Source organism: Morchella importuna, assembly GCF_003444635.1.
Source record: "Morchella importuna strain M04M26 chromosome Unknown Morimp01GS024, whole genome shotgun sequence".
In the NCBI taxonomy this organism is placed as follows: Eukaryota; Fungi; Ascomycota; class Pezizomycetes; order Pezizales; family Morchellaceae; genus Morchella; species Morchella importuna.
This window is the reverse complement of record NW_025763421.1, coordinates 594,631-616,698: the sequence shown is the minus strand read 5'-3', so window position 1 is coordinate 616,698 and position 22,068 is coordinate 594,631. Positions and strand designations below refer to the sequence as shown.

Below are 22,068 nucleotides of genomic sequence, written 5' to 3'. Positions count from 1 at the left end.
TGCGAGTACATGTATAACTCCATGTCAAAAATCCTGGGACAAGCACCCGTAGCAACTCGCGGTTGCGTTGTCCCATGATTTTTGAACATACTAATGCTACTCATTGAACGGCTTGGAGTGCATACGTATACTAGAGCTAATATATCACAGATTACATATAAGGAGAGATGGAGATGAGGTTTAGTGCATGCCTGACACAATAATCCAGAATGACAGCAATAATCTAAGAAATTACTATCGCAGTACCGCCCGCACCTCATTTCCTCAGTATGTTTGGGCGGCCGAAGGCCGCACTCCGCTTGTATATTACTAGGTAATATGCTAGAGGTCAAGCTAGCTATAGGACTCCCTCGTCTTCCCTCATCCTCATTGTGTTAGCAGGAACCTACCTATTATCTACGGCCAGATCCGTGTTTAGGGAGGCTTTAATTGGGTACGCAATCGTGACATATCCACGTTATTACTGGGCGAGATTAACAAGGTCCCGATACATACTCCAGGGAAGTCATCAATTCTACATCACGACTCAGCACACCCCCGTCCAGAAACCAGATCCAGTCTTCCTTTCAGGAAATTCCTCACTATCCACGCCACGCAAACCACACAAAACAATCCAACAAAATTAAACCAGATCTCAATAAATCTTTTCTACTCATCCCATCACGGTCCTAACAATAAAAACTCCTTCTTTCCTAATAAAGCATACTACATTTCCCTCTCTCTACACCGTGTCCCTAATGTACCATCCGCTATTACAAATATTCTATTTCTAATTATGCACCGCCAAAAGCCTCTCAATCACGCCATCAAGCACCCACTCATGCTGCCCGCCCACAACCTCCAAGTTCTCCGCCTCAGCAAGGAACATCTTATGCGGGTCCTGACCCGGCGCAAACATGCCTGCGCCGGCGGCGGGGTTCATGCCGCCCATCTGTGCGGCCATCTGGTCTGCGGCGTTGTCGTTTCCGAGGATGAAGCTGAAGACGGGGCGGAGACCAAAGAGGTTAAGGAAGTACCTAGCAAGCAGAGGTTTAGTTGATTAGTGGCGAACGGATGAGACGGGATGAGCATGTGGAGGGAGCTTACCAGGAGAGAGACGACACCCATCGGACGTCCATATCCCTCGTCATGACACCGGACTGAAGCATGCTCTTGAAGCGAATCGTCAACGGGAACGGCAATTTCACTATCACGCACCCAACGCAGTCAGCACTGTTCCTATCACCACAACCACCACAGCCACCACAGCCACCACGTCACACAGCATAGCACACTCACTAATAACAAAACCACTAAAAAACGCATTAATCCACCCCATAATCAGCGTCTGCGGCACCATCATCGCCATATTTCCCTTGAGCATATTCATCATCTGGTCCATCCCCGCCGGATCCGTCATGGGGTTCGCCGGCGGCTTTCCCTTGTTCTCCTGGTCCTTAAGGAACTCGCCGCGGTTGTAGGCCGCCACGAGGTAGTTCTTGCGCGCCGTGAAGGAGGACAGCGAGAGCTGGTTGAGGTTTGTGCGGAGCGCGATGCCGTGGAGGAGGTTACGCCTGAGGAAGTTAAGGTTAGTACCATGTATGTTTGGTGGGCTGGAGCTCGAGGGGAGGACTGGGGAGGAGGGGAGGATGGCTTACTGCTCGCGAATGGCACGGATGTCTTGTTTCTGGGGCGCGGACTGCATCAGGACTGTCGCGTAGTGACGGAGTATACCAGTGAGGACCTAGATATCTCGTTAGCCCAATTGAAGCAGCTGTCTGTCTGTATACGTACCATGACAATCGTGATGGGGAACAAGATCCAATAGCTACATAGTAAAGCAATCTGTCAGCATGGCATTAGACGGTTAGGGGGGAAAGCACTAGCTAGTGTCCTACAATAGCTGGGGATCCCGAAGGATCGTTTGCTCCTGTACTGAAGCCATGGTGGTGGTGGTTGCTGGTGGTTGTTGGTGGAGGAAACTCGAGATGTGGCTCGCTCGCTTTGGAGATGTGTTGCTAAGGAAAGGGACACGGGTAGGGTAATTTCTTGGCGGTGTTGAGCCGCAACAACGCTAGTGGAGGACTGCAGCTGGGAATATTTGAGTGAGCTATGGTTGAGAGTGCTGAACTCTTGAAGAATTCCGACTATGGGCAATATTACACATATAATGATCTGTTTAGAATTGTACTCTTATGATTTTTGGGGGTTAAAGATAAGACATAAGATTTATAGGTATCGATAAGCTTAATTATCAGTATAAATACATATTATAATCGAGTGTTTAATAAAACACTCTGTTATAAGTTATGTATGCTTAATTAAACAATCGGCTATTAATTACAGAGCACGAGCTGTGTTTGTTTTAAACCAACCTGTGGTTTGAATTAAACAAAGGGCTAGTTTGTTTAAACCAACCGGTGGTTTACTTTAAACAAACTGTAGGGTAGTTTACTTTAAACCACAGGCTGGTTTGTTTAAACACCAGCGCCACCAAGCGACAATTCTCGCCCGCTTTAAACACCGGCCGGATGTACCACAGGGATAAGCTTAAGAACAGACCGCAGAAAAGTGATCCAAGTGAAAACACTCTGATAGCGCACTATAACGTTTCTTGTCATCATCAGTACCAACGACGCCAAGCATCACCACCGATAAAACCCACCCGAGTGATAATCCATGAACGCAGCTATACCAACACCAACCCAACGATCACTTCCCAAGAACGACAGAAAGACAGCTATTTAAAATTCACCAATTCCCGCGCTTAGAGCCCCGTTTACCCTTTACTACTTCACATGCTCCAAGAAGCTTAAATAACCCCCCCCTGAGACACCCACCTCCCAAGCCCACTTCTTTGTCCTCGGGCAAACCCCCTCTCGATATATAAATACACCCTCCCCCCCCCCCCATATATGGGCCCATCCAGCAATTACATATATTCACATTATCTTCCAGACCCAAACACACCAACCACAATGGAATCCCTCTCCGCGGCCGCACCAGCCAATTCCACTCCCTCCACACGCGCAAGCTCCAAATCGCACACGCGCGACACACCCTCCGCCGCGCCCGCCTCACGCACCATCAGCGCCTTCTGACGCTCTCTTCCATCCCTCTTCCCCCCTCCCCTCCTCTACCATCCCCACAACCTCCTCCACCCACCCTGCCATCGCTTGCAGATACACCGCCGCAATCCACCGCCTCAAGCGCACGCTAAAAGCCGCCTACAACCAAGCACGCACACAGCACCTGCGCGCGATCCACGCGTGGGAGCGGGAGGTGGGGGATCTGCTTGTGTGTCTGAGTGGGCCGGGGGATGGGCGCGTGGGGTGGGTGTGGGCGGTGGAGGAGCCGGAGGAGGAGGAGGAGGTGGGGGGTGGGGATGGGGAGTATGTTCCTCCGTTGGTGGGGGAGGAGGAGGAGGAGGAAGGGGAGGAGGGGGATGAGCTGGATCAGGTGGATGTGGGGGAGGGGGAGGAGGGGGATATATAGTGAGTGATGAGTGTTCTACCTAAGGGACATGCAGAATATAAATTGTAAAAACTGCTTATTTAAACCAACTCATAAACCACCTACCACTACGTAGCATTATGTCCATAGCACTGCATCACGAAACACAATCCACCCCCACAAGTACGTAGCAACACGCCGACGAACCCCAACCTGCAGTAGAGCGTGATTTGTTCACTACACCCCCAAACCCCGGCCCCCCAAACCCCCAAACCACACCCAAACACCACCCATGCCTCTCCTCCACATCCAACCCCTATCCCATCACATACCTACACATAACCGTCCTCCACCACCAGAAATCCCCCCCACATCGAGCTCATACCCGCGGATGCTGGCCTGTGTCCGACAACCGAGTGATATCTCATGACGCACTTCCCCATCACCTATTCCACTTCACTTCTATGTACACCACACCTGCCTCATCACGCGGGAGGGAGCCAGTCAACTCAACATTATAAATGCACGGTCATGATCTATCCATCCGATCCATTGATACTCCCAAAGACAGGAAAGAACCGAAAGAAAGAAATCAAAAAATGAATAAAGAAAAAGACAAAATAAAAATTATTCCACCCAAGAACGCCTCCAACCAGCTATACATCAAGCGGAGATTAAATTAAATTTCACAATCCACCACCCCCTTCCCCCACCCCACCAACCAAAAGCTCCTAAAAAAAGTCCAAAAGGTCCAAAAGTCCAAGAAATCTAAAACCCCCCACACCCTACTCCACCCTCTCCGCCCTCCATATCCCCGCCCACTCCCACACATCCGCCAACTCCACGAACCGCCCCTTCCGCACCCACCTGCCCCGCGCCTCATCCCACACCGGCACCCGGTCCGCGCGGTGCCCAAAATCGCCAAACGCAAACACCTCGAGGTTGCGCAGGTCCTGCTGCGCCAGCCGGATCTCCATCATGGCCGCGTTCTGCCGCATCTCCGCCATCACGTCCGCGCGCGTCAGCGGCGCCACGGTGAGCACGTGGATGTAGCGCAGGCGCGTGAGGAAGACGATGAGGACGTCGAGTATTTTCTGCGGCGTCGTCGTCGGTGGTGTTAGCTAGCCCGCCATACACACACACACACACACACAGAGAGGGGGGGAGAGGTGTCGTACCCATTGACTATGCAGCATCGAAATCGCCAGTTCCTCCAGCCCCGCACAGGACCTAAACAGCCTACTCACATCCAACCTCTCATAGCTCCACCTCGAGCACAGCCTCAGCCGCTTCAGCGTCGCGCCATGATGCCGCTCAATCGCCTCCAAGAACACCGTCGCGTTCTCTGCCTCGTCGTGCGCAACCGCCGGCGGGTCCAGGATATACAGCTCCTCCAGCCCGTCAAAGCTGTTGAGCAGCAGCGCCCAGTGCGCCGCACACGAGTTGATGCGCAGCGACTTCAGCTTCAACTGCACGACCCGAATCACCGAGGCCGTCGACCCCGGCGTCGTCCCCGGCGTACTCACCACCGACGACGCCGCGCCCGGCGACTCCACACCCACCGTGAAGCCGCCGCCGCTGAGAAAGCCCGGCGGCTGCTCGGACTCGATGAGTGAGCCGTGGGAGCCCGCGCCGATAAGCTCCAGCCAGCTTGCGGCGTCAACGACCTCGCAGTCGAGGAGGCTGAGCTTCTCCAGCTGCGCCATGTCGAGCCACTCCTTGATGTCGCCGACCATGGGGAAGTCGAAGATGACATTCCGGAGCTCCAGCTCCTTGAGGCGGAGCTTACCCGCGGTCTGGCGGTCGCTGGGGCGGCCGGTGCCGACGCCGATGCCGACGCCGCGGGCGGTGGGGGGTTTTTTCTGCTGTAGGATGCGCTGGAGGAAGAGCATGCGGCCGAGGGGGGTGGGGTCGCGCCAGGAGAGGGAGATGGATTCGAGCGTGGGCGAGAAGAAGATGGCGGGGCTGTAGTCGTCGATGAAGGCGGAGACGCTGGGGAGGTTTGTGAGGCAGAGTCTGCGCAGCGTGCGGAAGGGCGGGACAGAGGTGAGGGGGGGCCGGTGTATCGAGGGGTTGTTGGAGAAGCCCTTGTGGGCTAATGACTTGCCGGCACCAGTCTTGCCGTTCGTGGAGGGATGAGGATGATATGGCGGAATGGCGGGATGCGATATCTTGAGCTCCTTCAGCGACGGGTTGCGCACCAGCGCTGTGAATAGTAACGGGTGCACATAGTCGTCTGTCTTCCACCTATATATATCTCAATCACATATATATTCACAGATCAGCACTCGATCGGTAATGCACCACACACCACCACCGCATTATCGTTCTTCCGCCCGGTGACATCAATGACGGAATCCGATATATATATATAAAAAAAAAAAAAAGATCAAAACCCACCAGAACGTTTCCAGCCTCGTACACCCCGCCAGCACCCCAGCCACCGCCACCGCCCACACAGTGTCCTCGTCGCTCCACTGCGCGCGCTCCCACCACTCATCCTCCGCGTCGCGGTCGCGCTCCTCCTCGTCTTCGCCGACGATCTCAAGCACCTTTACGCACGCCGCAATGCCGGGCTTCATGAGCGCGCTGAGGGCCATGTACTTTTTGCCGGCCCTGGGCCGCCGGCTGGGCCGTCGCAGGGACACGGTGTGGTAGAGAAGCGGGATGGAGAGGAAGTGGTGGATGCGGGAGGTGCGCGCGACACTGGCTAGGTCCGAGGGGGATTTGATCTGTGGATGGGGAGAGAGAGATGTCAGCTCCAGAGCTATCGCAGTTGCGTCACCCAACATCAACATCAAACATCGCAGCAGCAGCAGGTGGTAACTGGCAGGCAGGCAACCAACTTAAACCAGACCCAGCGTGAGGCGGAAAGAGGTGGGGGGAGTAGAGCGTGGGCATACGTGAGAAATAATTGAGCTCATGATGTCCAGTGGAAGCTGTATCCGCGCTGGATCGGCACCCGTCCGGAGCTTGTGCATTGTGGGATCGAGAATCTCGTACATCTCTCTCTCTCTCTGTGTGTGTGTGTGTGTATAGTTTCTGTCTCTGATGCAAGGATCGCGGTGTCTTTTATTGTACTGTATGTATGGATTGTGTGTCTTGTATTGTCTGTATTGCCTGTGTTGTGTAGACTGACTGTATGGACGTCTCTCTCTCTGTCCTTCTGGACCGTCTCGTTCTGTCACTCGGCACCGATAAGTACCCTCAATCCAGTAGTAGTAGAGTAGCAGAGCAGTAGCAGAACAGCAGAGTGAGTGAGTGAGTGAGTATATTCCCCCCCCCCCCTCAGCAGACAGGCGGTATCTCCTTCTCCTTCTCCCTCTCTTTCTCTCTGCTTCTCTCCCTCTCCCTCTCTGTCCCTCTCTCGCACTCTCACTCACTCTTCCTCAACTCAGCCACCCAACCTCGACTACTCGGCTTCTTCCGTTTCCGTTCCCGCACCCGCTCGGTCTCTCTCTCTCTCTCCTTCTTCTTCACTTCGGTCCGGGAAGTAGTCCACCGTCACCGCCTGCCCTTCAAGTAAAATACCTAATTCAATCGATAACCTTTTCTTGTCCGCGCACGACCACAGAAAAATAGAGATAGAAATAGAAATAGAAATTAGCAGGACCCAGCGACTAGGTATGTAGGTATATTCCAGGGAAGGCAAGGCAAGAAAGGGAAGGGAAGAGATAAAAAAAAAACAGATTCTCCTAACGAGACGAGCGATCGAGTGACTCCAAATCTAACTACATGTACTTTACTAGCAAGCCTAGTACCCTGTCTTTTTTTCTTTCGGGCCCGTATTCCCGACCGACAGACAGCTCTTACTCACCTCTACAGTGCAGCAGAAGAACCCGTCTGGATGGATACGTACCAACTACCGAATCGTCAGCATTCCGCTCTCTTCCGCTCTCTCTTCAACTGCCCCTCCACCTCTCTACTCTAGAGTATGTATTGTATTGTACAGTTGCACTCTACTCTAGCTACCTACTCTACATACTCGACCTTACAATCCCTGAGCCCGGGTAGAATCCCACCAAACACGTGAAAAGTACAAACAAGCTTCTCACGAGTGAGCGCACCTACTCTAGCCCCTCTCACCCCCCCCCCCTCCCCCTCCCCCTCCCCCTCCCCCTCCCCCTCCCCCTCCCCTCCCCTCCCCCTCCCCCTCCCCCCTGTTCGGGATAGTGGTGGTGGTGTGGGTGGTTCGACGGAGCAACGGAGCTCCGTGGTAGATCTAGTAGATAGAGTGAGCATGTAGATAGAGTATGTACATGTATGTAAGATAGATAGAGTATGTGGATAGAGATTAGAGTAGAGTGAGTGAGAGGCTCTGCTAGCTATCAACGTATGGATGGATGGATGGATGCTCTGAGGGGCAGTGTTTGGCTTAAATACTCTATTCCTACTATACTGTGTGAGGTGGTCTTAGTAAACGTCTGGCTTAACTAAATACTAGACGGCCACCTTTACGTGTACCTACAAGCATAGATAGGCGTCGTAATCAAGTAGAATCATCCATCCCAACACCTATCGAGTCTTCCTAAAACTACAGAACCAGAAAAGTAGGCAGATACAGAACCGTGTCAATGTGGTGTTGAAGATGGTTCGTCATGTAGAACTGTCATTTAGAACCGTCTTTCGTGAAATACATATGGATCTTTGCTGCATGCTCGTGAAAAAACACTTCCGTCATTTCAACTCCCAGAAAATAAAGAAATATAGTTTCACCTGCGAAAAAGCAAAGAGGGGGGGGGGGGGTAAACACAATAGAAAAATCGACTGCAATTAATTCATAGGTACAACCAAAGAACTCAAGGTATTTATGCACTTCTTGCTTAATCGTGTAGCCACCAGAAGATACGCTCAATCAACAAAAAACCGCTTTTGGGCAATAATGGAAACTTCCCCCAGATATGCGCGCTACTTGGGCACAGCTAAAGGTCTCTATCCTCAGCCTCCAACGCCTGCAGTTCGTCCATAAACGCCGTCTTGGCCCACTCCCAGTAAGCCGCCCACTTCTTCTGCCCACCGCTGCCTCCAAACTCGCCGTTCAACGTCAAGGTCGCTCTCATAGTGCTCCTGATACTCTCGTGGTGCTTCTCGATCTCTTGCTTGACCGCATTTTCCTTTGGCTTTGTCGAGAGGGTTGTTCGGAAGCAATCAGAGATGCTGTCCAATCTGCACAGCGTCTCTTCACGGGCGAGATGAATTAGCTTGGTCAACATGAGGTTACAGAGCGCACGAATGTCATGTTCGTCTTGGAGCCCAACAATGACGCGGTCAAAGTATGTCCGAACGTCGATACCAGCAAAGGAGGTTTCAAGGAGGGCGTAGAGGGTTTCGTAAGCACTCTTTTTGCAGAGGTTAGTTAAATCATTGACACACGGAAACGAGAGAGTAGGTAACCACAGACCTTCCTAACTTCCAATCCATCGTCTACCTTGTGCTTGAATGGTCCCATCATCACTTCTCTGACCAGCTCTGGCTTGATAAAACTCTCCCTATACACCAGTGGCAGAAGTCTCTCCAAATGGGGCATGATAAGATGGGGCTTGTTATGAGCGGCCGAATTCAGTGCTGTCAGCGCTAGCCTTCTGTTCTCCATCTCCTTGTCGTCGACCATGACAGTCAAGAATTCGACGACAATCGGCCTCAAGAGGTCATCGTAAGAGGCCTCAGTATCCGTAAAAGTGTACCTCAGCGCGGAAATGACCATACCACGTATAGCAGGGAACGGTGATTGGAGATGTTTCTGGAGCTCCGGCAAGAAGCTGTATGGATCAATGATCGTAAGTCTTCCGACACATTCAGCACCGACAGCCTTGCTATCATCGTTCTTTGCGATCGCAAAGAGGGCATTCCAGATTTGATCGGCATAGGGCTTGATGTCTGCGGTAGTATCATTTGAGTGTTGGATGATCTCTTTCAACGAGTGCAAGAGCAAATATTGATCCTTATCGCCACCAAGTCTCTGCATGATAACAGGCAAGTATCCACTGACATTGCCCGCAGCAGCTAGTCCCAAAGCCACTGCTGCAGCAATCGGAACATCATCACTCTTTGCATGGAACTGATTCAAGAAAATCTCTGGACCAACTGGGAATGATGCTCCCCTAAATCAATGGGTAAGTCAATGATTCAAAAAAACAAAACAAAAAACAAATGGGGGTTGAGAGCTTACATCCTCAATCCGATTTCACCAAGAACCATAAGACCCAAGCATTTCCTCTTATCATCAGAGCTGCTCTCAACTTCACCAACAAAGTCACCAACGCCAACAGCAAACCCCCCTTCCTTACCCCCGCCACTAACATGTAATTGTGCTACCAGCCTAGCGACAACTCCAGTGTCCCCATTGACACCAACATCTCTCAGCAGTGAGTTCATCACTCTCTTCTTCCCTTCATCATCGACCTCTCCAATTGTCTTGATGAGCAATAGTAATTTCTCCACCACAAGACCGGAACCAAGAGAACTCTTGGCCAATCCGCTGATACCATCAATTATTCCTTGAGACACAAAAACTCCACCATCAAGCATCATTAACTTAATGATTGCGAGCGCTGGAGCAAGTAGGTGCATATCTCCGACCACCAAAAGAGGCGTGAGAACATCAATCAGCTCTTTCTTACTCGTAGAGTCCAGCTTTCGTCTACAGATTTCATTTGCAGCAATGCTCTTCAAAGCGTCTAGGCTGGCCCCACGAAGTGATCGATTGGACTTTCTCAATTGAGCACCGCACTCGACAACCACAATCTTGACCCATTCATCGTTGACGTCTTCTGCAGTCTTGGTATTTCTTGCAATACCCTCAATAGCTCTTACTGCAGTGACGCGAGTGGTTTCGTTTCTCAATCTTTCCACTAGCAGATCTAAGGCTCTAGTCCTTCGGTCTTGCCCGATAAGCTCTACCTCGCCAGAGGTCCGGGCCAGTACGACCCCAAGAGCAACAATGGCTTTCTCCCTGACCTCTAAATCCGACTCGCTGCTTTGAACTTTCTCAAGAACAACATCATACAGACCTTGAAGGTATAGGGCATAGCTCTGTGCTCCTTGGGTAGTAAGGAGTTTAACAATTGCGACAATTGTGCCAAGAGCTTCAGAAGAGATCTTGTATGCAGATTCTTTGACTGCTACAATTATGGCAGGGATGAGTGAGTCAAAAAACTCTCCAACCACAGTAGCCGAGTGGTTTTCGCAAATCTTGCCAACCAGCTTCAGAACCTCAACTCTTAATGAAGATCCAGTAGCGGTTGCAGCACTTCCAGCTCCTGCAGTGGCCGCAACAACATTACCTGTAGAAGACAGCGTGCTCCCGCCCCTAACGGCTTCCACAAGCGGTTCGATGAAGAACCCGAGGACCCCATCAAGTCCGCCATGGAGAATCGAGACAATTGATGATAGTAGGGTAATGCTTGCCTGTTTAGTTGGCAGCGTTGTGGTCTTCGCCTTAAACAGCTTGCTGAGTGATTTGCTGAGCTCAGGGATGAGTGCTTGTAGACTCTCCTTCACACCAGCTTCATCCGCACTGGGAACTGGCACTTGTAACTGACTCGCACCATCAAGCATTGAGGCGTCAGAGCCCCGTCTTATTTTAGGGGGCGGTCCCATAGCCATATCACCGGGAACATTTGCTGCCACAGAAGCAGAAGAAGGAACAAAGGTCCCCTCAGCAACCTCCCCAGTCTTTCTCACCAAAACAGTAGCGGTTGCTAGAACCTCCAAACGCACGTTTTCTTCGCGTTCATGGAATCGCTTGACAAGCAGTGGTGCAACATCTGTATAAGCTTTTCCACCTCCCTCCCCCTTTCCTTTAATCAAATCTGCTGCACGTGTAGATATAACAGTTGACAGTAGTTTCGCTGCACAGCGTCTGACTTTCCAGCTGATATCATCCTCGTCCGAAAAATCTCCGTCGTCTTCGAACGCTCCTTCGTCATCGCTTCCGCCGAACTCGTCATCCTCATCGTCTTCTCCCTCCTGTTGAGTGCCTCCCATTTCCTCATCACCTTCCTCGTCACCAGGATCGGCATAGTTAGGGTCGTATTTTAGGTAGATCATTCCAGCATTCAGTACATCATCTGTGAACCTAATCATTTCGCTGGTACAGAAACTCTGGAAGCTCTCCAAGCTCACAAGGGCAGCTTCGCGAACTTCATCCATTTCCATCTCTGGCTCGTCGCCAAGTTCCCGGTCCTGGATGTCTCTTCCGTCCACAACCGAAAGTATGAATGGACACAGAATTTTCAGGTATGGCCCGAACCGGGCCGGAATGCCTCGAGCAAGGGCACCAGTTACAGAAACAAGCAGGCGAAGACGAGTAGGGTTCCGGTGCTTATCTTGTGCCCGGAAGGACTCAATGAGGTGATTTATGAAACTAGACAAAAGCTCATCCGGGGAGTACAAGCAAAGTAAGCTCAACGCAATGACAGCCCTTTTCTTGACTACCCCTGTAGTCCGATCGCTTTCAAGGAGGTTCATAACAGCAACTTGTAGTCTCTCGACTTCAGCACCGGTAAGGATTGGACCGAAGCAACGTAGGGTCTCGATGAGCAGATCTATACTATCGAGGGTTGCGCCACCAGCCTTGACAACTTCATTGCCAGGTTTAAGCAAGATCAGTAGCTTTGGGAGCAAAGTCTTCTGAACGGCGTGAACGGAGGCTACAATGGTCTGCTGCACTGGATCTTGCTTTTGGGCCGACCCAGTGCCGGCCTGAAGGGTGTTGTTTGTTGCTGGACGAGGAAGACTGGATATTATAGTACGGAGAGCTGTAGAAGGAATTGAGGGATCGGAAGATGACATAGAGAGTGTGGTAAGACGATCAATCAGAGGAGCGATCTGTGCATCTCGAATCTTGAGAACTAGTGGTCCGAGACTATAGTAGAGTTCTCCAAGTTAGCTTGCTGAAGCCTGTAGAGCTTCTGGATAGACCTTGAGTAGATATATAGTCCACGACCGAATAAGAAAGGTAGCCGGCTGGACAAGAAACGAAGCTCCAACACAGTCCGGCAAATAACGTACCACTTGACAGCCAGATTCTGGACCTCTCCGTTTGCGTCATCGAGAGATTTTACAACGCCGTCGATAACTCTCCCGGCCAAAGCGGTATCGGCTTGAGCCAAGCTACCGTTAGGACTAGTCAAGATGGAAAGTAAGTCGTTTAAAGACATAAAGCGATAGTCCGAATCTGGAGAGGACATCTTCTCCAGTAGGGACTGGAGAGCGAATGGGGGGTTTGAAGCTGCCATGATTCGTTACTATTATTTTTTTGTTATCTCCTCCTTTTCCGTAGATATGAAGCTGGGTTGCGCTTCTAGCACCCAGGAGAGCTAAGATGGATAACGAGGGAGATAAATGTTGATGGATAAGTCGATGGGATGATGGATGGTGATAGGTGGTGGTGTTTTAGATAACGATGGTGGGAAGGTACCCAGATTGATTCCGTTTACTTGTCTAATCCAGAGTTAACACAGTCTTCACTATTTGGTGAGAGCTAAGAGCTTAGAATGTTGAAAAAGATAGTCAAACCTTCGAGCTCGGGAGTTGTGGAATCACTTAGAATGTGGGGAAACCCTCACACCGAAGGAGGGGTCTGTATTCTCGCTTCCGCCACTTGGCTATTATTGGACTAAGAGCTGTGACCTGAGAGAAGCCTCAATTGTGACGTACCCCGGCATACAGCCAAGCCACGAACGTTCTTGTCCAAGTGTGAGGTCATCCCCCATAAGAACACCCGACCCTATATCATCCGGTGTTCTCATCCTCTTCCTTTATACCTCCTTTCGTCTCATTATCTGTTATATACCGTCTCATCTCTCCGATATCACTTCAATTACACCAATTGACTCTCCCAATATCTTCAAAATGGCATTTCGCTTGACTTCTGCTACCCCGGCCATCAGGTCCCTTCTAACCCGCCCCTCTACAGCCACTTCGCGCCAATTTATGCGCAGGATGTCAAAATACACTGATGAGAACCCACACATCATAAAGGGTACTAATTCTGATATTCCATGGATCATCGGTGCCGTTGTAGTCACTATTCCCACCGTAAGTGGTTCCGGGAGGCTTAGCCTCGGCATAATTTGAAAGCACCTGGCTAATAAAATTGGGGTACTCCAGAGTTTATACCTACTCTCAGGAAATCCTAAGCCTGATCATCACGCTACCCATGCCTCTACTGGTCATAGTCTTATCTCTAAGCCTCATGGTATGCAGGATGAGGGTCCTCGAGATATCTCCGAGAAGGCCTCGCAAGCAGCTGAGAAAGCCAGCGAAAAGGCTAGCGAGGTCTACGGCGATGTGAAGAGCAAGGTCACATCTTCAGACTCTAGCCCTAGCGACACTGCTTCTGAAGTGAAAGAGAAGGGTAGTGAGAAGGCCCAGGACTTGAAGGAGAAGGCCAGTGAGAAGGCCCAGGACTTGAAGGAGAAGGCTAGTGAGAAGGCCGAAGACTTGAAGGGAAAGACCAGTGAAAAGGCTGAGGATTTGAAGGAAAAGGGAAGTGAAAAGGTTAATGACCTGAAAGAGAAGGGTAGTGAGAAAGCTGCCGAGTTGAGGGAGAAGGTGGAAAATGAGAGTAACCAGGGAAAGGTAAGTGGAAATTTCATGCAAGTGATCGGACCAAATGCAAAGTATTAACGGCCTTTGAAGCCACCTTCAGAAACCGATAAGCCGGCTGCGGCAATTAAGCCCCCCAAAAGTATGAACGAACAAAGTGGGAAGCAGGAGGGTATTTCAAATAGCGAAACCAACCACGCTGTGAGTTATTTTGGCCTCGTTTCATTGGTGTGGAAGAAATTATTGACCCCGGATAATAGATACTTCACGATGAAAGAGGGCAAGCAATAAGCAAGAAAAGCGAGGGGACTCATGATACCGCGAAGTTGAAAGGGACAGTAGATCCGTACAGAGAGGCCAAATGAGTTTAAAAAATTATACAAAAGCTATTGTGCTTAGCGAGCGAGTAAGAATTCAGAATGCCATGTCAATGGGTGTAGAATTTACATATTTAGCAGAATACTATTAATACACCATTGGTGTTAAGTCTATTTAAACAATTTCCGGGGTTGGCCATCCAAACCTCACCTTGAGTATTGAATTGAAAACGGCCGATTTTCTACCTATAAACTAATTGAGACCGTCTCCATAAAACCCAGCCAGGCCAAACCCCATTAGAGTACTTACAGCGCGATTATTCTTTCCGGGCTCTAAATTCATACAACTATAAGTACGAGTTTTCTCAGACCCGCGTTCATTTTTAAATTAAATAATACAAGTATGTAAATAGAATCTTTACCTACATTACGCACTAGGGTATAGCGAAAAGTAATCAGAGTCTGACAAGACAAATACACGTATTCACCGCAACATTCACTTATCAGATTCTAATCACTTACCCTCAACACTTGGTACATGTATGTACCTGCTTAGGGTATTCAAATTTACGGCGGAAGTCTTATATCATGGGTCTTGGTACTTTAGGACTTGGATGCCACAAATCTTTTTCATATCCATTACAATAAAGTTTATAGGTATGTACATGTACCTCATGTACGTCTACTTAAGTAGCCTCTTCAAAAAAGGCCTTCCTTTCTTCATGATCAAAGGGACAGCCAATATTGCAATAATATGTAGTCAAGGTACATGTTTCCTGATATACAAGTACATCTAGCTAAGCTAGACCATCCTAGTTCGGAGCAACCAAATTATTGCATATATATACATGTAGTCAGGTTATATTACAGGCCGTTGCATGCTGGAATACTGAATTGAAGCTCTGCACATGTTAATACATGTAGCTTCTATATACTTTATGTATATGCAGTGTCAGGATAAACTACACTAGTAGTATTCTTCCAATGCCACGTTATATACATATATACTAGATACGTACATTTATTAATGTGAAAACGGTTGAGTATCACACATATACTAGCTCTAATGATGGGCACGAGACAAGACGAGACCATTTTTCACCATTTTTCACCAAGTCTCGTCTTGCCTTGTCTCGTCCCATCATGGTCTCGGAAGTCTCGAGACCTGAGGTAAGTCTCGAGACGAATCTCGAGATTGATATAAGCTAAACTCAATCTGGGTTTGAGGTAGGAATTTGTACCTGAATCCACTAATGCTCATTTTGGAATAGGGACTAGATATTCTTGGCAAGGAATGATGGATAGAATTTGGGGCCGAAATACACACTCTATTTTTCAAAAGAGGGTGCATGAGGAAGCCTGTGGATGAGGAGGCCTAAATACCAGGAAGCACCCTCGCTTTGAATCATTTAACATCACTCGGAGGTCTCGAGACAAAGTCTCGGGACTGTGAGTCTCGTGCACATCATTAACTAGCTCACTAGAGACCATGTGGCCAAATCTAAGGCCAGACTTAAGGCCATGCTGAATCACAAACCCGTGAACTGGTCATTGGTCCAGCTAGACTAGATTATGGCGATTGTCTTAATGACACGAATTAAAATGAATTATTTAAGGGAATCGATTGCGGCCGGAGTGTGGGAATGTTTGGTGACATATAAGTATAGGTGGCGCCACGTGCACCTACTAGTACCGTTACGTTACATGTAGACTTCCCCACAGTACATATGACAACTTTCCATGATCTTTGTAGTTCCTACAGCTAGGTAATTAAGAAATTGCCGGGTTCGTATCAGATATCTTCGTCTGTTCCCATGGCCACGATTCGCAACTGTTTGCCAAAAAAAAAAAAAAAAAAATGACATAATAATAAACATAAATTAATTAATCTCAAGAAGTATATATAAATCACTACTTCTGGGAGTTACTTACAATCCCTAGGGTTCTCTGCGGGCTGGAGTACTAAAAATGGTACAGTTAGCTAGTCGAAGAAGCTTAAGGTATCAAATTTTCATCCCCGACCAGGGTAAAATCTGTCAATCTGGCTTGATCAATTAATAGTCCACCTGATCTGATAGTACGTCGTTCTGGATAGGTCGATAAGTAATCCGAACGATCCAAGACTATTGCAGGGTCTTAATTAATTAATCTGGTGCTCACTAAACTTTAAGGTTTAACTACTTATCCCTGCATATGCAAGACTATATATAGGGTAGACCTATCCATCTATAAGATAACTTATATAAGGGTACATACATGATATATAATATTTGTAGGCTATCATTTAGTTACATGTACTAATTTTCCACAGGGGCGTCGATCCAATAGCTATATAGCACAACGTAGAGTAGAGCACTAGAGTACTTACATGTATGCACTACGGATCTAGATTCCATGGCCGTGCTCTAGCTAAATATACTCTTATGTGACGAGTCAATTGCCCGTCCCTACGAATAGTTGCTTGCTTTATAATTTAGCTGTACAAGGATTACACAATTGGTAAGAAATCGGCAGGATGTCTTTGAACCGCTCAATGCATATAGCTTCTTAACTAGCTAATTGGTTATTTGACCTAGATCTCTTATTTCTTGTAGATAGTCCGGTTCCTGATCTACTATAGATTTATCTATAGATTTAGTACACTGCCAGTGGGCACGTGGCTGGCGGACAATGCGTCGTCCAAAGGTAGACCAGTAAACCACAAGTACGTGCGTACTCTACTCGAGCTCTACATAATGTCTTAATCGATTTTTAGATTCTTCTAATCCGTACTATCTATGTATTCTGCAGTTACATGTACAAGTAAGATATATAAGTGCTTCCTTATGTACATGTATATATACGCATACCGATATATAGCGACACAGGCGCCATGTGCACACACATTATATATATCTATGCAACGTAACGACAGCTAATATAAAACAAAATGCAGTACATACATTAAGTACTCACTTGAATCCTATATTATCCCATGGTCCGACGAGACCTGCTTAGAGTCTGGTGCTGTGCTGGCTCGGTATCTTGGCACCACTTGTTATTGTTGGAATTAACGAGGTTGAAAGTAAGAGATCAGCTCAATTGTTACCATGTCTGGCCAAGTTTAGCATTAATAGACAGCGCTAGATTCTAAGAAGGTCTCGTCAGGCATGATAGATTACTACTAAGAATAAACCAATCATATGTAGAACAATGTATCTCCGCCTTGCAAGGGGGGTGTAATTGGACTATCATTGTACAAACCAATGGTTGAATGATTTTTTTATCGTACTTGAGAGGATAGAAATTGAATGGAGTACATACATGTATATATATGTGCGAGCAAGATTTGGGGTACGTTTTCTCGCAAATAAAACTAAGGATATGCGCTTGTTTTTGTCGTTCCCCTAGGTCCGCATGGCGTCAGTGAATTTTTATGTTTAACAGCTTTCTAACTCTCTAAACTACCTTTGAAACAACAAAATTCCTGTAGATATATATTGCTACATCATATCTAATAACACTGTACTAGAAACTAACCTTAACCCTCTCCATATAGCTACATGTGTATAGCCCAAAACGGCTAGCGCCAAACCCTTATCATGAGTTTTACCCATTAAATATGCTCTATATATAGAAATCGGGTTATCTTTAACATAAGATTTCGAAATTGGAGGAAAGCCTGCGGTAAGAGTTGGTCGAGTGATATTAGGTGAGTTTGATCGCAACGCTTGGCGGGAAAGTGATCCGACCAGTCAGGGTAACGGGAGAATAGCCCCATCAATCAGAATCCGTAACCAGCGCTTAAGGAGTTAGGGCTCGAACCCTGTGAAAGTTCACGATCAGATATGATAAGAAACGTTTGAATCCCCCCATATTCACACGTCACCACTTTCGTTCTCTGCTTTCTTTCTGGGTCGTTACAGCATGCACCTGACACATCAGCTTCTGGGAAGTGGATGGGCCGAAATCTGATCGACAACCCCTCCCAACTAGTACAGAGATTTGGCTCTGCATGCATCTACCACCGCCTTTTACTACTCCGACGATATCCAACACCCGAACTGAATATTCAAGGCCACACTGTGTGTGATACAGAAGAAAGTAATGTGCAGGAAATGCATGGGATTCGGGAGGAGGCACTAAACCTAGTATTTTTTGTTTAGTTCCATCTCCCAAACCCCTTTCCGCACTCATGTGAAGCTACCGATGTCTCGATCTCGTCGATATTGTCAGTCACTTATCCCATCTAGAGTATAGGCATTTGATTTATCTCTCCTAAACATCATTTACTCTACGGTGACGCAGTGTGCTGCATCGGGTACGAGATCAGGTAACACGTACCGACCTTATGGGATGCCTACCCTCGATTCTACACTTATTACCTCGCAGTCCTGTACGTTCTCGACTTAATCGCGGATTACAATACCCCCTGATTCATGCCCCTGAAGTCCTCTTTCACAGCTGTACTCAAGAAGACCCCCTTCGCCATGTGTACGAAGGAATAATAGTCCTGTCAAGAGATATCACACTAGGTGTTGAACTTGACGCCCCCGCTTTAGAGGATACAGTATGTGTTTTACGGCTCGTTTTTATCCTGAATTCAGCTCTGAGATCGATGATCTTAACCAGCAGGTCGGCTAGGAACAAACCCCCCCCCCCCCTATGGGTCTTGGTCTGGCCTTTGTAATGTCTCACAGATGGATACTTCAAATATTTTCTCCACTCATCCTCTGAATGACTCCGGTCGGGATCAAACCGCCTCGTGAATGTCGGAGAGTCGGAAGGATTCTCTTGAGCCAAAAGCTCCCCCACATAATCCAATGTATGTATGTATGGACACCTGATTACGAACCCGATTCCCTTCAACCCCCACATAATTAACGCAAAAAGCATTGAAAATCCTTCCTGATATTCTATTAGCGGGTAGCGAATCCGGTGAGGAATGAGATAGGTTTAGAATACAAGTCATACGTCAGTATCTTCCGCCCAGGACCGACTTCCTACCCGTGTCATTGGTGTGCAGATGTACTAATACTCTTACCCAGTCGCCTCGACCGATATCATTTAGTAACGCGGATAACATCCAATAACAGCCATGCGGCTAGTACCTAGAGTTAGGTCTCTAGATCTTTATTCTTTATCCAATACCCTTCCCCACATTCTTCGTATCTCCTTTCTTGGTTTCTACCTTTCTTTCCGATTGGCTGGAAAGAACTTCCAACGAAGTGGCATTGAATCTACGTGGAAGTTGTCTTCCTAAGCTGAAGACGGACTTGGCTATATCAAGGTGTCAGAGACTTATCAACATATAAAACCAAACTCCACCCCGTTCATGACTTACCAATTACAACCTACACAGTTGCCAAATTTCCTTTCCATGGCCTTCTTCAGCACTCTAGGGAAGTATACATCCAGCTAGCCAAGTTCAAGGCGTAGACTGACCAAAGGTGGTAGATTAAACTTTCTTTTTCTTTCGGTGCCATATTCGAAAGGAAAATCTGCGTGGCCTATATTTCTGTCGCACTTGGTGCGGTATATATCGGCAGTCCCTTGGAAAATGCTGTCCGAGTGAGAACACATGACTGCGTTCCCCCGCAGCAGATACATGACCGGCACCACTACGAAGAGGGATCGGGCCAAGGCCGAAACCACCATTTTTTTCATGGGGGGTCCAAGGCATACCCCGCCTCAGCAAAGCCGTAATCATAAGCGATCATAATAAGATCATAACGGCAAATTATAGCGAATCACATCGAACTCGTGGTTGTATTAGGTTGTGGATCTTGATCTGGTTTTCTTTGCTTGGCCTCCTTTTCTGGACCTCGGTATCCGCTCGACGGGATTTACCACATAGCTTGTGAGGTTGTATTATTCTACGATCTAAATTAGCTATCACTGTTCTGCGCGGGCTGGTCGGGGACCTAACTTGGGCACGCTTGTCGCTCAATGTTCCAACATGTCTAGCAGGGCCGTGGCCGGGACTGAGATACGTCTCAATACCAGCATTTTTGAAGAACACGATAAAACAATCTCTTTGTTCATGCTACAAATTTTTGATCCGTCTAATGTGAGCTTTTCGGGAACTTCCACCGGCTGCCGACCACCTAAGGGTATATTAGTCAAGTAGCTTGTTATAAAAAAAACTTCCCGAAGTCGTGACCCCAATATAGAGAGAATGATGCCTGTCAACCCTTAGGTAAGGGACCATCCGTTAGCCGGAAATTCAGGGTCTGTCAGTGTAGATCTTTCCAAGTTTCCAACTTTTCGTGCATGAGGTGCAGTAAGATACAAGATATCGATATATGCTCCAGCTTCTCTTCCTCAGCTTTCAGCAGCTTCGGATGATGATATATATGCCACCAAGTCAGAACACTTCCACGTGACATATTAAGAACGAATAAACAATCACGTGAAATTGGTGATATACAAGATTGCTGGCGGTTTCTCTGATTCTTATTGTAAGTCATTGTGAGCCAAGAAAGTATTACTCAACAACGTTCAACCCGTAAATACACCCCATGCTCCCCCAAAGTCTATCAACTAATGTAAACTACTTAACTACCGGTACTCGCGGCAGGCCAAAAGAACCAGAAAAAGAGCTTTTCTGGTAAGTGTACCTGGTTGGTCGGAATGGGCCACACCACCGAACTGGTTCGTCAACACTGAACCCTGTCCTCCGGTTCCTCTTGCTATCGTCATATCCCTGGGTTTCAAAATTCCGGGATCGCCGCACGACAAAATAGGCACTAGAGATTCACGATGTCCTATTTCATTTTTCGAGTAAAATGATGCGATCCCGTACATGTAGAACGCCTCTACGGGAGTATTCACCGCCAGTAGAGGTGCAGGTCTTAGGGTTCGGCGGATAGGCTATCGATATCCGCTTAAGTTCAAAGGACCGGGGTTAGGACGTTCAAATAAGATGTGGCGGCGATACAATATCTAGAGTACCCCACAATTTTTCTTTCTTTTATCCGTATGGTACACAGGAGCTTTTCGTTCTCGACTCCAAGGTTCTGTCTGTTGTTTTGTCCCACACACACTCCCCCAACGTTGCAACGTTGCGCGGGTTCACGCATGCACACACCATGGATGCCATCATATCTATATTATGAGGATCCTATCATCAATCCGCTCATGGATGAGGAGAAAAACATAAAAAAAGACATATATGAAAGCCAATCTGGGGTTCCCAATTCGTCTATCGAAACGTCATCATGACCGAGCTCTGCACTGCAGGCATGCAACCGACTGGAGGCCGTGGTTTCCTTTTTTTCTCCATTCCTTTTCTTACAAACTGCTTGTTACTCTTTACAAAGCCCAAGTCAGCCAGTTCAGTTGGTTGTTGCGTGGGGCACCAAAAAGACCCCATCATGACTAGGGTCTCCCTTTATACAACGGATCGCTGATATCCGATCTTTTGCTTCATACGAGTAGCCTTGCATGCCACTAGTTAGGCATTCATTTCACCTTCCGCCTCATGAGATGCGTCTCTCGGGAGGTCTGGAGAGGGTAAAGCACCATAACGCTCTCCCACACAGTCTCATGATCATATTTATATTGGAAACCCACCCAACCCTGTATGCTACCGTGCATTGTAGTAGCGTAGCGCAGGTGCTGATCATCAATATGTTGACCCGGAAAGGTAGAAGATGCTTCTCAACAACAGAAAGTCTCCTATTCAACAACAAATGAGGTGGTCCCTAAGGCAGTTTGTGTGTGTTTACTTTCGAACCCCCGACACCACCCGCGCTGGCCCTTTAGGCAGGAACTGCCTGTTTACGTA

At 48.1% G+C, this 22,068-nt stretch overlaps 4 protein-coding genes across 4 annotated transcripts; 1 reads left to right on the top strand and 3 right to left on the bottom strand.

Moving 5' to 3' along the window:
• Positions 1 to 769: 769 nt before the first annotated feature.
• On the bottom strand, positions 770 to 1,924 carry LAJ45_07591 (uncharacterized protein; the record flags this gene model as incomplete). The annotated part of the gene is made up of 6 exons (XM_046117147.1): positions 770 to 1,016; positions 1,087 to 1,186; positions 1,279 to 1,553; positions 1,638 to 1,723; positions 1,774 to 1,807; positions 1,878 to 1,924. 6 exons carry the CDS (start codon positions 1,922 to 1,924, stop codon positions 770 to 772), a joined length of 789 nt encoding a protein of 262 aa, XP_045969792.1.
• Positions 1,925 to 4,217: 2,293 nt separating this feature from the next.
• Positions 4,218 to 6,413, bottom strand: LAJ45_07590 (uncharacterized protein; the record flags this gene model as incomplete). Its single annotated transcript, XM_046117146.1, has 4 exons — positions 4,218 to 4,526; positions 4,611 to 5,679; positions 5,833 to 6,164; positions 6,336 to 6,413. The coding sequence occupies 4 exons, from the start codon at positions 6,411 to 6,413 to the stop codon at positions 4,218 to 4,220; spliced, it is 1,788 nt and encodes a 595-aa protein (XP_045969791.1).
• A 1,941-nt stretch (positions 6,414 to 8,354) lies between these two features.
• Positions 8,355 to 12,671, bottom strand: LAJ45_07589 (uncharacterized protein; the record flags this gene model as incomplete). Its single annotated transcript, XM_046117145.1, has 5 exons — positions 8,355 to 8,771; positions 8,834 to 9,533; positions 9,602 to 10,109; positions 10,158 to 12,298; positions 12,445 to 12,671. The coding sequence occupies 5 exons, from the start codon at positions 12,669 to 12,671 to the stop codon at positions 8,355 to 8,357; spliced, it is 3,993 nt and encodes a 1,330-aa protein (XP_045969790.1).
• Positions 12,672 to 13,287: 616 nt separating this feature from the next.
• LAJ45_07588 (uncharacterized protein) lies at positions 13,288 to 14,516 on the top strand (the record flags this gene model as incomplete). The annotated part of the gene is made up of 6 exons (XM_046117144.1): positions 13,288 to 13,473; positions 13,546 to 14,016; positions 14,077 to 14,184; positions 14,244 to 14,329; positions 14,383 to 14,389; positions 14,442 to 14,516. 6 exons carry the CDS (start codon positions 13,288 to 13,290, stop codon positions 14,514 to 14,516), a joined length of 933 nt encoding a protein of 310 aa, XP_045969789.1.
• Between the last annotated feature and the right edge of the window lie 7,552 nt (positions 14,517 to 22,068).